Raw genomic sequence first — 13,072 nt, forward strand, 5'->3', positions numbered from 1 at the left:
GATGCTCATGTGAACAAAGTCGTATCGGGTTTTAAGACACTATATAGAGGTCATGTTAAAAGTACAGTCACCCGTGATTAAATTACAAACATTACTCTTTGATTTTTAAAAGATTAGTGAAAAATAGATCACTTCCAGATCAGTGGAGGCTGCTGAAGGGAGGACAGCTCATAATAATGGGTGGAACGGAGTGTTTGATGTATTTCATACCATTCCACTGATTCCGCTCCACCAATTACCACAAGCCCATCCTCCCCAATTAAGGTGCCACCGAACTGTGTTCCAGATCAATACAGTAACTATATTTTTGATCAGCGATCATCATGAGAGCTTCTTTATGGAACAGCTCCCTCTGGTGTTTGTGGTCAGATTTAACAACGGCGTTCAGGAACGAGTTGTTGGTGAACTCCACGATACAGGGCCCTGGGGAGCATGGGTCCCCCTCCAGCTCCAGCGGTCACATTGTTGGGCGCGGCCGTGCTCAGGATGCTAGCGGGCACGTACAAGGTGAACTGTGGGCCGCGAGCGGGCCAGTAGCGGCCCAGGTTGAAACCGTTGATCCACACCTGGCCCTAGTGATTAAAACAAAACAAAGGAAAATCATTCACAAAAAGGCTAGAAATAACGTACGTGTTCAGGTTTCAGTAGTGTCAGGGACCATGAACAAATATGCTGCACTAGGGTATATAAAACTAACGTGGTTCAGTAAACAGTGCTTATGTGATGAGTAACCTTGTCTGAGATCTGAAGAGGTGTGTCTAAGGCTAATGCCTCGGCTTTAGCTCGGAGGGCTAACACACCAGTCTTGTCACACAGAAGTCACAGGTCAGTTATACTGACCAAAACTATAAACCAACATGTGACAATTTCAACGATTTTACTGAGATACAGTTCATATAAGGAATACGTTTTTTAAATTAATTAATTAATTATTGATTTACTTTTCTGCTCTTTTGCACACCAGTATCTCTACCTGCACATGACCATCTGATAATTTATCACTCCAGTCTTAATCTGCTAAATTGTAATTATTCGCCTACCTCCTCATGCCTTTTGCACACAATGTGTATAGACTCTTTTTTTTCCTTCTTTTTTTTCTACTGTGTTATTGACTTGTTTATTGTTTACTCCATGTGTAACTCTGTGTTGTTGTCTCTTCACACTGCTATGCTTTATCTTGGCCAGGTCACAGTTGTAAATGAGAACTTGTTCTCAACTAGCCTACCTGGTTAAATAAAGGTGAAATTAATAAAAAATAATAAAGGCCCTAATCTATGGATTTCAGATGACTGGGAATAAAGATATACATCTGTTGGTCACAGAAACTTAAAAAAAAATAATATGGGCGTGGATCAGAAAACCAGACAGTATCTAGTGTGACCACCATTTGCCTCATAGGGTACTCTGTTCACAACTTTGACATCAGCAACCCGATCGCCCACACGACACCATACATGTGATCTGCAGTTGTGAGGCAGGTTGGACATACTGCCAAATTCACTAAAATGACGTTGGAGGAGGCTTTTTGTGTGTAGGGAACATTTCTGGGATCATTTATTTCAGCTCATGAAACATGGGACCAACACTTTGCATGTTGCGTTTCAGTGGAGTCTGCTGAGGGGAGGAAACCATGTGTTTGATGTATTTGATACCACTCCACTAACTCCGCTCCAGACATTAACATGGGCCCGTCCTCCCCAATTATGGTGTCACCAACCTCCTGTGTTGCGTTTATATTTTTGTTCAGTAATAGATGAGCTGGTTAAGAAGCTAAGATTGTTCTACAGAAACAGATCGTTCCTTTCTCTAAGCAGTGAGAAGCGGATTATTCAGTCAACCTTTTTATATGTTCTTGACTATGGTGATATTAGTTATCAGATGCTGCTACTCTTAAACCTTTGGATGCCATCTACCATAGCGCCCTTCGTTTGGTTACAGATGACAGTTTTGAGACTCATCACTGCATCCTGTATCAAAAGGTTAATGTGTATATATATATATATATATATATATATTAGTTTGGGTATAAAGTATACATTTATGTTGTATATACAGGGCACATTTGCAAAAGAGGCCTAGGTCTTAATATGTCTTCCCTGTTAAAATAAAGGTACAAAAATAAAATACAAATGTAATAAAAGTTTGGGTTGGCATTGGGCCTAGTGCAGATTCACCAAACCTTACAATGGTTTTGGTGTTTTATCATGGTACAATAAATCGAAATATAATGAACAAAGATACAGAGTCAGACTCTGGAAGTTGGACAGATAAGAATTGTGTAACAATGGCACTGCATTGATCAACAATATGCATTACATATTTTACCAATCCGATTTTTTTTTTTATCAGAGTAGATGGGAATGAAATAGAATCGACTGAGTTGTTCGACTGAGTCATGAATCACTACATCTCTATCTATGACATTTATGTCTGCAACTGACTGTGGCCCTTTTGTCTCCTTCCCAGTTTATACACTTTATAGACCACTAGAGGGTACCGCGACCAAAGAAATCTCCACCGACAGTATTGCTGTCTTCATCCAATCTTGTTTCACATAAAATACCAACAGGTTCATCAACAGCATGTAAAAAATGGTTCTGTAATATGTCGATGTACACATTTCCTACTTTCACAAAACAAGCTTTATTGGGTTATAGATTCAAAGCAACAAGCATTCACAAAGACTTGGTTGCACAACTCTGTGTGACCAAACAAACAAACATTCGCTTTACGAATAATTACTACAAAGGATACGTTTTGAATTTGTAATACATTTTAACCACAAATTTGATCAATAGGATAATATTTATGGTCAGGGATTTGTTTAAAATATTGATGTAGCCTAAATTAGGGGTTTTCAAACCTCTTCTCAGGGACCCCCAGCCATTTCTTTTATTTGAACTATTCCACAGTTAGCACACCTGACTCAACTAATAATCAAGCTGTTGAATAGGTGAATCAGGTGAGCTAAATTGTGAAACATCTGGCCACTGGCCTACATCAATATAATCTAACGGTTCAAAAATGTCATTATACAGTAGGTCTATACTAAATAGTAACAACAAACGTAAGAGCCTAAGCATTCATTCAAAATCCAAAACAATCATACCAGATATATTAGACAGGTCCACATCTATATTGGACTAACAACCATTAAAAATGTTGAAATTGTTGTCAACATTCAGTAGCCCTCTAAGCTCAGTCTCAAGGACTGTAACAGAGTTATACTCTGTAACAACACTGTGAGCTGTGTTAGGACCCAAGGCACCTCCAGACTTGAGAGGTTTGTCGTTGTTGTCGGTGCAGCAGTAGGCATTCCAGTAGTGACTCGGAACATTGACTCGCTTGTTCTGGTCTACCCACATGCTGCTTGGGACCACCCCAGTCACCACATACATCTTACTACAGCCTGCACTCAAATCTTCCTTCAGCTTCTTCTCGTACTGGTTCCACGGCCCTTTGTTCATCATCCCGTCTTGCGGAGCTACGTTGGTATGGGTCATGGTGGCTTTGGATGCATCTTCTTTATGGTGTCCTGCGGGGTTTAGGTGCCCGCGGTCATATGAGCCAAAGTTGTCATCGAGAGCCTGACTCCAGCCCAGCTTGTAGTTCTGTCGGTATTGTGGAGAGCGTTCACTGCAGCCAATGTTTTCGTTGTATTTCTTGATCTCAAGCAATGATCCTTTCTTATTCATTTGCTGTAATGGTAGGTCAGGATGCACAAGCTGAAAAATACAAACATTTACAAATTAGCCACTCCACTTCAAGCTTTGTGGTAGCAGTCAAATACAACTCATTATTACATTACTGGTATTCTAGGCTACTGGTATTTAGTCTGAAATTACAGTGTATGAAATACTACCTTCTAGTGCTTATTGCATAATTACAATCACTTTCTAACCTGCTCTACAGCGAATGTCCTTTTCTACTGTAAATACTTGAACTACACTAATGTGTTGCATCATTATGTAGTTGTGCCAGTCACATTAAATGTCTGCTGCAGTGAATTTATAGGACATTGAAAAAAGGTGATAATGAAAATGAAATATGCAAACCTGTGGTTCATAATAAACTATGGACCCCTCTCTGTCAGGGACCCCTTTGATATCCATTTCATAGGCAGAGTACAGAGGGATCCTCCTGCCACGGTCATACAGAGTGGCAAAGTAATAGTGGTTACCGTTTCTCTGACAAATGTATGCAGGAGAGGCAGCATTGTAAGCAGAGAGACATTTCTCTGGATTCTTTAAATCCTCTGGGTTGGGCTCGGGTGGAGTGGGGAGAGCTATATTCAGACCGGACACTGGCGTATTTCTGAAGAAAGAATCTTTGCAGTTGTCGAAATTTGGAGCCACTTCCCCTCTGGCCCCCAACAAGGAGAGCAGACAGAGGGACAAGAGGGACAGAGTCACCATGCTGTGCCCCTGTGGAGAAAAACATCACAGATTAATCTATATTGCAATGTTACCTTTACATTATGACTGTTTAACGTCACAATTAGTCACTAGAATCATCTCAAATCAGGTTATGAAAACCACCCAAGTTCCTGAAACATTATAGTTCCTGTTTACTGTAGTTTCCCACCATCTAGAGGTTGACTTCCTGCTTCTCATTTCTGGTCAAAGGTTGCTAAATGATCATGTTGCTGTAAGGTTATTAATGCTATAATCATATACACTCCAAACATATTGTTCATTTGTCAGAAGACACTTTAGGAAATCTAATCAAGTCAAATTGTATTAGTCAAATTCGCCAAATACAAAAAGTTCACCTTACAGTGAAATGCTTACGAGCCCCTAACCGATAGTGCAGTTTAAAAAAATACAGATAAGAATAGCAGTATATTTCCTTAAGTGCATATCTTGATTGCATGACACATTAGTATTGTTTCTTGCCACTAGCCTATTTAATTTCCTTGTGTGAAATAGTTTTTGCTGTGCTCGATACAGAGAACCTTGCGTAATTGCATCGATTTTCGAAATAACCATAAGAAATGTAATATCCAAATAATTTGTTAGATTTTCAATCTCACCTTGTGAACTTGTTTAACAGTCCTTTGAATTGTCTCACTCCCTCAGAGGTCTGTAGTTTCAGAGTAAACACTTCCTGTTACTCTCTAGATACTGTACATAATCTCTCTCTCTCTCTCTCTCTCTCTCTCTCTCTCTCTCTCTCTCTCTCTCTCTCTCTCTCTCTCTCTCTCTCTCTCTCTCTCTCTCTCTCTCTCTCTCTCTCTCTCTCTCTCTCTCTCTCTCTCTCTCTCTCTCTCTCTCTCTCTCTCTCTCTCTCACTCACTCACTCACACACACACACACTTTTTCTTGCAATCTAGATCCATAATCATTATGCCTAATTCTATGTCATAAATATCTATATTTTTCTGCTCGGGATGTGCACGGTTATCGAATATCCGAATGGACATTAGTATTCGATTACTTGTTTTAATATACATTTTTTAAGACAAAAATGTATATGACTATTTTAACCCTGAAAAGGCTTTTTCTGAATTAAATTAAAATATCCATGTGACATTGTTACATACGCAGTTATGCCATGACATTTCAAATTATTAATTTAATAAAAGTTTGACTCTTTTATGTAGTTTTTATGAAGTGCACGTGTGCCCTATAAAAAGATCAGTAGCCAACCAGAGCCTTCAGGTGGAAATAAAAGTGAATGTTGTGTTTTTTATATATTTATATATCCCATCATATATCCCATCATATATCCCATCATATATCCCATCATATATCCCATCATATATCCCATCATATATCCCATCATATATCCCATCATATATCCCATCATATATCCCATCATATATCCCATCATATATCCCATCACTGGATATTTATATATTCCATCACTGGATCACTGGATATATATATATATATGCACACAGCATGAACTCACGCTGTGTGCAATAAGAGTGTTTAACATGACTTTTGAATGACTACCTCATCTCTGTATCCCACACATAGAATTATCTGTAAGGTCCCTCAGTCGAGCAGGGAATTTCAAACACAGATTCAACCATAAAGACCAGGGAGGTTTTCCAATGCAATGCAAAAAAGAGCACCTGTTGGTAGATGGGTAAAATAAAAAGAAGCGGACAATGAATATCCCTTTGACCATTGTGAAGTTATTAATTACATGCACCCAGTCACTACAAAGATACAGGCGTCCTTCCTTACTCAGTTGCAGTAGAGGTAGGAAACCACTGAATGATTTCACCACGAGGCCAATGGTAAATTTAAATAGTTACATAGTTTAATGGATGTGATAGGAGGAAACTGAGGATGAATCAACAATATTGCAGGTCCTCCACAATACTAACCTAATTGACAGAGTGAAAAGCAAGAAGCCTGTACAGCAATTACACTTTTGTCCTGAACACAAAGTGTTATGTTTGGGGAAAATCCAATACAACACATTACTAAGTACCAAGCTCCATATTTTAAAGTTGTGGCTGCATCATGCTATGGGTATGCTTGTAAACATTAAGGACTGGGGAGTTTTTCGGGATGAAAAATAAACGGACTGGAGCTTAGCACAGGCAAAATCCTAGAGGTAAACCCGGTTCCGTCTGCTTTCCACCAGACACTGGGAGATGAATTCACATTTCAGCAGAACAATAAGCTAAAACACAAGGCCTGGAGTTGCTTACCAAGAAGACAGTGAATATTCCTGAGTGGCTGAGTTACAGTTTTGACTTAAATCTACTTGAAATCTAAGACAAGACCTTAAAATGGTTGTCTAGCAATGATCATCAATCAGTTTGACAGAGTTCGAAAATAATAATGGGCAAATGTTGCACAATCCAGGTGTGGAAAACCCTTAGAGACTTACCCAGAAAGACTCACAGGTGTAATCGCTGCCAGAGGTGATTCTATAATGTATAGACTCAGGGGTGTGAATATTTATGTAAAATAAACATTTCTGTATTTCATGTTCTATACATTTGCAATAAAAATGTAAAAACATGTTTTCACTTTGTCATTATGGGGTATTGTGTGTAGATGGGTGAAATAAACAAATATTTAATAAAAATTTTAGATTCAGGCAATAACACAACAAAATGTGGAATAAGTATGAATACTTACTTCTGAAGGCATTGAAGCCTAGCCTGAATCCGACTAGAAGTTCAATACATTCTCTCTCTAATCGGAACGCGGCTACGCAACGATCAGGACTGCGCGGAGTCGACGAGACATATGGCTCAGGAAACGTAGCTCAATCCAGTGATGGGATACTGCGGTGTACTCCTAATTATCCCAACGGACACATCTAGAATATTTAAATACTGCTAGTTTTTAATGACTAGTATTTTCGTCAGCATGTTACAGCTAATGCTATAGCAGCCTATTGGATTCTAGCGTTGGGGTGAGTAGCTACAGGAAGTGTTGTCGAATCCAATAGAATAGTTTACTCCAGTCAAGACAGGCACTGTTGTATGGTATGATAATAAATAACATTGTTGTTGCTGCTGCAAGTTAGATATCTATGGGGGTGATAAGGGACATTTATACATCTAGGTAACCGTACCACCTGACATGACATGATATACCAGCACCCCCTACTAACATCTGCGTGACTCCTGCGTTACGTGTCTGACTTACATGACATGTTTACCAACGACTTACTAACGTCTGCGTGACGTCTGCATCACGTGTTAATGAAAGTAATAATGTGCATAGTTTATATTTACATGAATTCAATCTCAACCATAAATGTTAGAAACGTACAATGTATCGACTCGGTGGTAATGTTTCAAGAATAGGCATGTGTGTCAAATTAGTCATTATATTGTAGGCTATTTCCTAGATAACTGGGCTGCTTTTGTCAGTAGATGTTTAATATTCGTCAACAAGTAGCCTGATCCAAACTGTAAATTATGTTTTTAGGCAGTTTTCTTTTATGCCCTCAATAAATACCCTTGCAGTTTATGTATTAGGCCCACGGGGCTACTTTATAAACATCCCTATGACGGCCTAGATTTCTGTTTGTGAAATTAATTCAAGGTTCCTTTTCGTTTCCTGATTTGTTGTTGATGATGATGATGATGATTAGTCTTTCTGTATGTCATATGGTTGGTTGCGGTCATATAAACCCTTCGTTGAGTCGGACACATCGGTAGGTGCCTCTTCTTCAAGTGTTAGAATCTGTATGGACTAGTTTAAGAATAATACACACCAATGATTTCATGGGGAGAGGATAGTCATAATGGCTTTGGTTTAGTGAAGCCGAATGGTTTAGATACGACCAAAACGTATATTAGTTGAGTTAATTTGATACACCTTAAATCTAAAAATTCAGGGTCTGTCCACAGGTAACAGTGTGGTCACGTTCATCAGAAATAATGGGAGACTAGTGTCTGTCGCACGGATTCAAGAGGACCAAGATGGGAGAAGATTCACAGGGAAACGTTCTGCTTGGACAAGGCCAATATTCTCAGGTGGGTTCCATTCCATAATGATACATTTATATGTAGCCTACCCTCAAAAATGGGAGCAATGCCTTATAGTAATTCAGTGTCAATGTTTTGATTGACCTTGTAGTCACCCTCACATTCAAATAGCGAAAGTATAAAAACAATTTATTTGTCATCTAATTCAAATGGGCCAACTCTAATCGTATTAATCTGTTCATTTTATATATATTTTTTCTATCAGACCATTGGATAAGCTATGTAACCGACAGTTAACTCATGTTGCATGTGGAGACCAGCATTCAATTTCACTAACACAGAGTGAATGACCATTAACACACCACTAATCGCTGTTTCACAATGCAACTTAACCAAAACAGTCTAACCTTTCAAAACTGTAATCCTGTACAATGTTCTCATTGTATGGTTGCTTACTTCTGATTTCTGTTCAGATGGTCAGGTTTTCACATGGGGTCAGAACACCAGCGGTCAGCTGGGTTTGGGGTGGAGCGAGCCACGCGACATGTCCATGTCCCCCAAGCCCCTGAAGTCTCTATCAGGGATCCCCCTGGTTCAGATCACTGCAGGGGGAGACCACAGCTTCGCTCTGTCCCTTTCTGGAGCTGTGTTCGGCTGGGGCAAGAACACCGCCGGGCAACTGGGACTAGGGGACACAACAAGTACAGTAACCATTACACAATAGCATATGTGTTGACTCTTGTTAAATATATTTAAATAATCAAGGTCCAGACCGAAGACCATGAACAGTACATTATTTGAAACAGGTGTGTTAGTGTTGGGTTTAAACTAAAGTAATCCCAAATGGTAGTTCTCTCAGGCTGTAGCTGGAGACCCCTGATTTATCTATTATCAACCACATTTCTTTGTAGTTGAAAAACTATTTTGACCAGGATGAGAGAACGGAATTGTGTCATGTGTGTGATATGAGGTATGTGTTGTTTTGTAAATAAAACATTATAATTAAATGAACCCAATTTTCTGTAGACAGATGTGCTCCAGCTCCTGTTGATTGCCTGAATCTGAAGAAGACTGTTTTGATTTCATGTGGAGGAGAACATACTGCCGTTCTGACAAAGGTTGTATATCTCTCTGACATAATTACACTTTTCCCTATCATTTGAACTAAATGTTGTTTGGACCATACAATATGTCTTCCTTTTATGTGTATTTATTTAAATGGTTGTCTCAATGTTGTAGTTTTTAGTTCCCTGGAAATTCGTATTGAAACGTCCTAATTAACTAGAGGATAACACTGTATGATAATTGTCTGGGTTGATTTTGTTCTAGGGAGGTGTGGTGTTCACATTTGGCTCAGGCCGCTATGGACAGCTTGGACACAACTCTCTCCGAGATGAACTACGACCTCGAGTGGTGGGGCAACTTTGTGGATTAAAGGTGACCCAGATAGCCTGTGGAAGGTAGGTTTTGTGACACAACAAAAATGTATGTAGGTCTGTTTTCATTTTAGCATAAGACCTTTTAAGAATTCATTGTTGATTTGAGAAATGTTTTCTATGTCCGTTTGCCACATTAGACACCACACATTAGCATTTGTGGGGCCTTCCAATAAGATCTACTCATTTGGGTGCGGAGAGCAAGGGCTGCTGGGAAATGGAGTAAAGATTGATCAGTCTGTGCCCCTTCCAGTACAACTGCCAGGTAAAACATTCATTTATGGTATAACATTAGCGAGAGTACACACATTTTCAGAACAGATAAAAGTCAACTCAACAAAATGCTTATTTGAATACTCAACTAAAATAACATGAGGTAAAACATGAAATAACCTTAACTTGATCATCAACTATTTTTGTCAACATTTCAGACCAGATTGATGACCAGAAAATTTAACACATTTTTTCTGGAGGAAACCATTCCTTTGCGTTGTGCTCTCTTGGTCAGGTATGGACACAATTTGGTTTGAAACAATGAGTTAGCAAAACAGGACATAGTTTGATACGTTGCATCACATTGTCATCTTCCCAGGAGTCTGAAGAAAGGTCAATCTCAGGTCAAGTCACACAACAAGCATTAGATTAAGAAATCATTGACAAATGGATCTAAGAATGTGATTCAAAATCATGGAAAATTTACAGAAGTTAGTATGATAGTTACTTAAATAATTTACCGTTGTTGTTATTTCCTTATTTTGTTTATGTACGGTCACATACTGAACTGAAAGATTACTCAAACTTGTATTTGCAGGAAATCACAAAAATGTATTCTTCTGCATCATGTTTAAATGGGAGCTTTCTTGATAAAAGGTAACAGTATTTAATATTGGTTCAAATACATGATTGCCTTATGTTTGAAATATTACATTATTGAAGAATACTGATTTAAATATGGCCTAGATATTGACAATTATTTACTGGTTTTATTAGTCGTGACAAACATTTCCAAACCTCACCTAAACAGTCTGGCCTAGATTTGTCTCACCGGAAGCTGGCGAAAAAGGACAAAGTTTTGAGGTATTTTCTGAATAAATATATAAATTGGAATGTAACCGTATTCTGACATGTATCGTTGATTGCACATTGAATTGCTGAAATACTTCTAAATTGTTGTCATTATCATTTGAACGAGGGACGATTCACACACCTCTATCATTGAACTAGGTTGAAGCTGTTGTCCAGCACACACTGCTTCCCTCCCTGTATGAGGAGCCCATTGGAGTGGAGAGCTTGGTACCTGGTTCTCCCTGAGCTCCTGAGGGTCCTTCACAAACAGCACAGATGGACAGATCTCACCGAACCCCTCTTTTACGCTGCTGCTACTCTCTGTTCATCATATATGCATAGTCACTTTAACTATACATTCATGTACATACTACCTCAATTGGCCCGACCAACCAGTGCTTGGCTAACCTGGCTATCTGCATTGTGCCCCACCACATGCCAACCCCTATTTTTACGCTACTGCTACTCTCTGTTCATCATATCTGCATAGTCACTTTAACCATACCTACATGTACTGTACATGCTACCTCAATAATCCTGGCTAACCAGTGTCTGTATACAGCCTTGCTACTGTTATTTTCAAATGTCTTTTTACTGTTGTTTTATTTCTCTACTTATCTACACACATACTTCTTTTTTTCTCGTACTATTGGTTAGAGCCTGTAAGTATGCATTTCACTGTAAAGGTCTACACCTGTTGTTTTCGGCGCACGTGACAAATAAACTTTGATTTGATTTGATTTGCTGCTCTCCTCAGACTGCACCCCAACAAGCTGCAGGTCCTCGGTAATGTTGCCCTCCATTTAAATTGTTTAAAGTGTGTCACCCCAAATTAGACTTATCAACATTAACGTAGTCGTAAATCTGTTTGTGCTGTTGCCAACTCCTTTTGTCCATGTTCATTTGCTGTCTGGCAGATTTAGACTAGGCAAAACCAGTGATTATTTTGATTGAGTGTGGTATTCCTGGGCTAAAACTAAATGTGTACACTGTCGTGTTGCCCCTGGAATGATTGTGAAGTAGACCAAATTCTATACCCCCACAAAATAGTTGTTGTAATCTGTGTGTTACCATGTCCTGTAGGTGACTGCTGGTCCGCAGTGAAGCCCTCTCTCATGACCAAGCACATTGGGGTGTGGAAGAAGGCCCTGTCTGTGATTTTGACAAGGAAACATATTCTACGCACCTGTGACCCAAGGATCAAACACCACACAATTTTCCCTCCCGATGTTCACAACATGGACAGCTATTTATTTATGATACACATTGAATTGCACATTTCCATTCAGTGTGCAATTAATGAAGTAGCTGTCTAACCCCGGGGTCTCAAGCGAAGCTGGGCGCCATTTCACAGGAACAACTGCCTTATCGCACGCAGCTAGCTGTTAGGATGTTACTTCATCTCCTCTTTTCCGTGGATGGATTCCAATAGCTCCTAAGAGAGCTTTAGGCTCTGTGGCCGCTCACAGCCTTGATCTCTCTGGCCTCCAGACCTGCATCAGAGAGCTGCTGGATGTTAGTCGTCTTGATGCAGTGGTTGGTATACCTACGGGATGTGCCGGCCTCCTAGAGAGAGAGAGCGAGCAATTAATAATAGAAATATGACAATGATTCTATTAATGTTTATTCTATTCATATGACTGTATAGCAGCCTAGCTATTTGAACAAAATGTTATACCTTGCACAGACGGAGCAGCATTGATGAAAGGGTGTTGAGTCCCATTGGCTCTGTGGTATACCACAACGTTGTCGTTGGATAGCTTTCGTCTGGTTAACAATAGGAATTCCAAACCACCTGCTTCATAAAACTATATATGGCAGAAATGTCACCTATCAGAGGGCAAGATGGAGCCGATTAGACAAGTGTCCTGGGGTTGATTTGAGATTCATGGTGAACATGTTCTGCAACCTGGCTAAAATGTTGTTTTGATACATTGATTTGAAAAGTAGTTTGAATGGTGTCAAGTGTCTATTGCTTCACCATATTAATTGAGGGCATTTCCCCCCAAACTAGAACACTGTGTATGAAGGAGAGTACCATGCTGGGCATCCCAACATCGTCACATTCTGGGAGGTGTTTGAGGAACTGACAGAGGATCAAAAGAAAGCGTTCCTGTGTAAGTATGGAATGTTTTCATTGTAACAGATGAACCAATAACCTAGG

General features: G+C 39.5%; 2 protein-coding genes across 7 annotated transcripts in view; one reads left to right on the forward strand and one right to left on the reverse strand.

Annotated features, from left to right (window-relative positions):
- The window catches only part of LOC109901115 (probable E3 ubiquitin-protein ligase HERC3), a 24,431-nt gene that overhangs the window by 10,886 nt on the left and 473 nt on the right, over positions 1-13,072 (forward strand). For all 5 annotated transcript variants that reach the window (XM_031837732.1, XM_031837726.1, XM_031837731.1 and 2 more), the window contains one exon: positions 12,923-13,025. In XM_031837732.1, coding sequence (XP_031693592.1) covers positions 12,923-13,025 — 103 coding nt within the window. The remainder of the gene's footprint in view (positions 1-12,922; positions 13,026-13,072) is intronic.
- On the reverse strand, positions 2,625-7,674 carry LOC109901118 (endonuclease domain-containing 1 protein). 2 transcript variants are annotated; one of them, XM_031837750.1, is made up of 3 exons: positions 7,104-7,674; positions 4,056-4,424; positions 2,625-3,725 (listed from the first exon to the last, which is right to left on the reverse strand). In XM_031837750.1, the coding sequence occupies exons 1-3, from the start codon at positions 7,113-7,115 to the stop codon at positions 3,144-3,146; spliced, it is 963 nt and encodes a 320-aa protein (XP_031693610.1). In that variant the 5' UTR covers positions 7,116-7,674; the 3' UTR covers positions 2,625-3,143. The 2 variants fall into 2 exon arrangements, with proteins under 2 accessions (XP_031693610.1, XP_020352745.1); XM_020497156.2 differs by lacking the exon at positions 7,104-7,674 and adding an exon at positions 5,033-5,259.

This window comes from Oncorhynchus kisutch, linkage group LG12, assembly GCF_002021735.2.
Source record: "Oncorhynchus kisutch isolate 150728-3 linkage group LG12, Okis_V2, whole genome shotgun sequence".
In the NCBI taxonomy this organism is placed as follows: domain Eukaryota; kingdom Metazoa; phylum Chordata; class Actinopteri; order Salmoniformes; family Salmonidae; genus Oncorhynchus; species Oncorhynchus kisutch.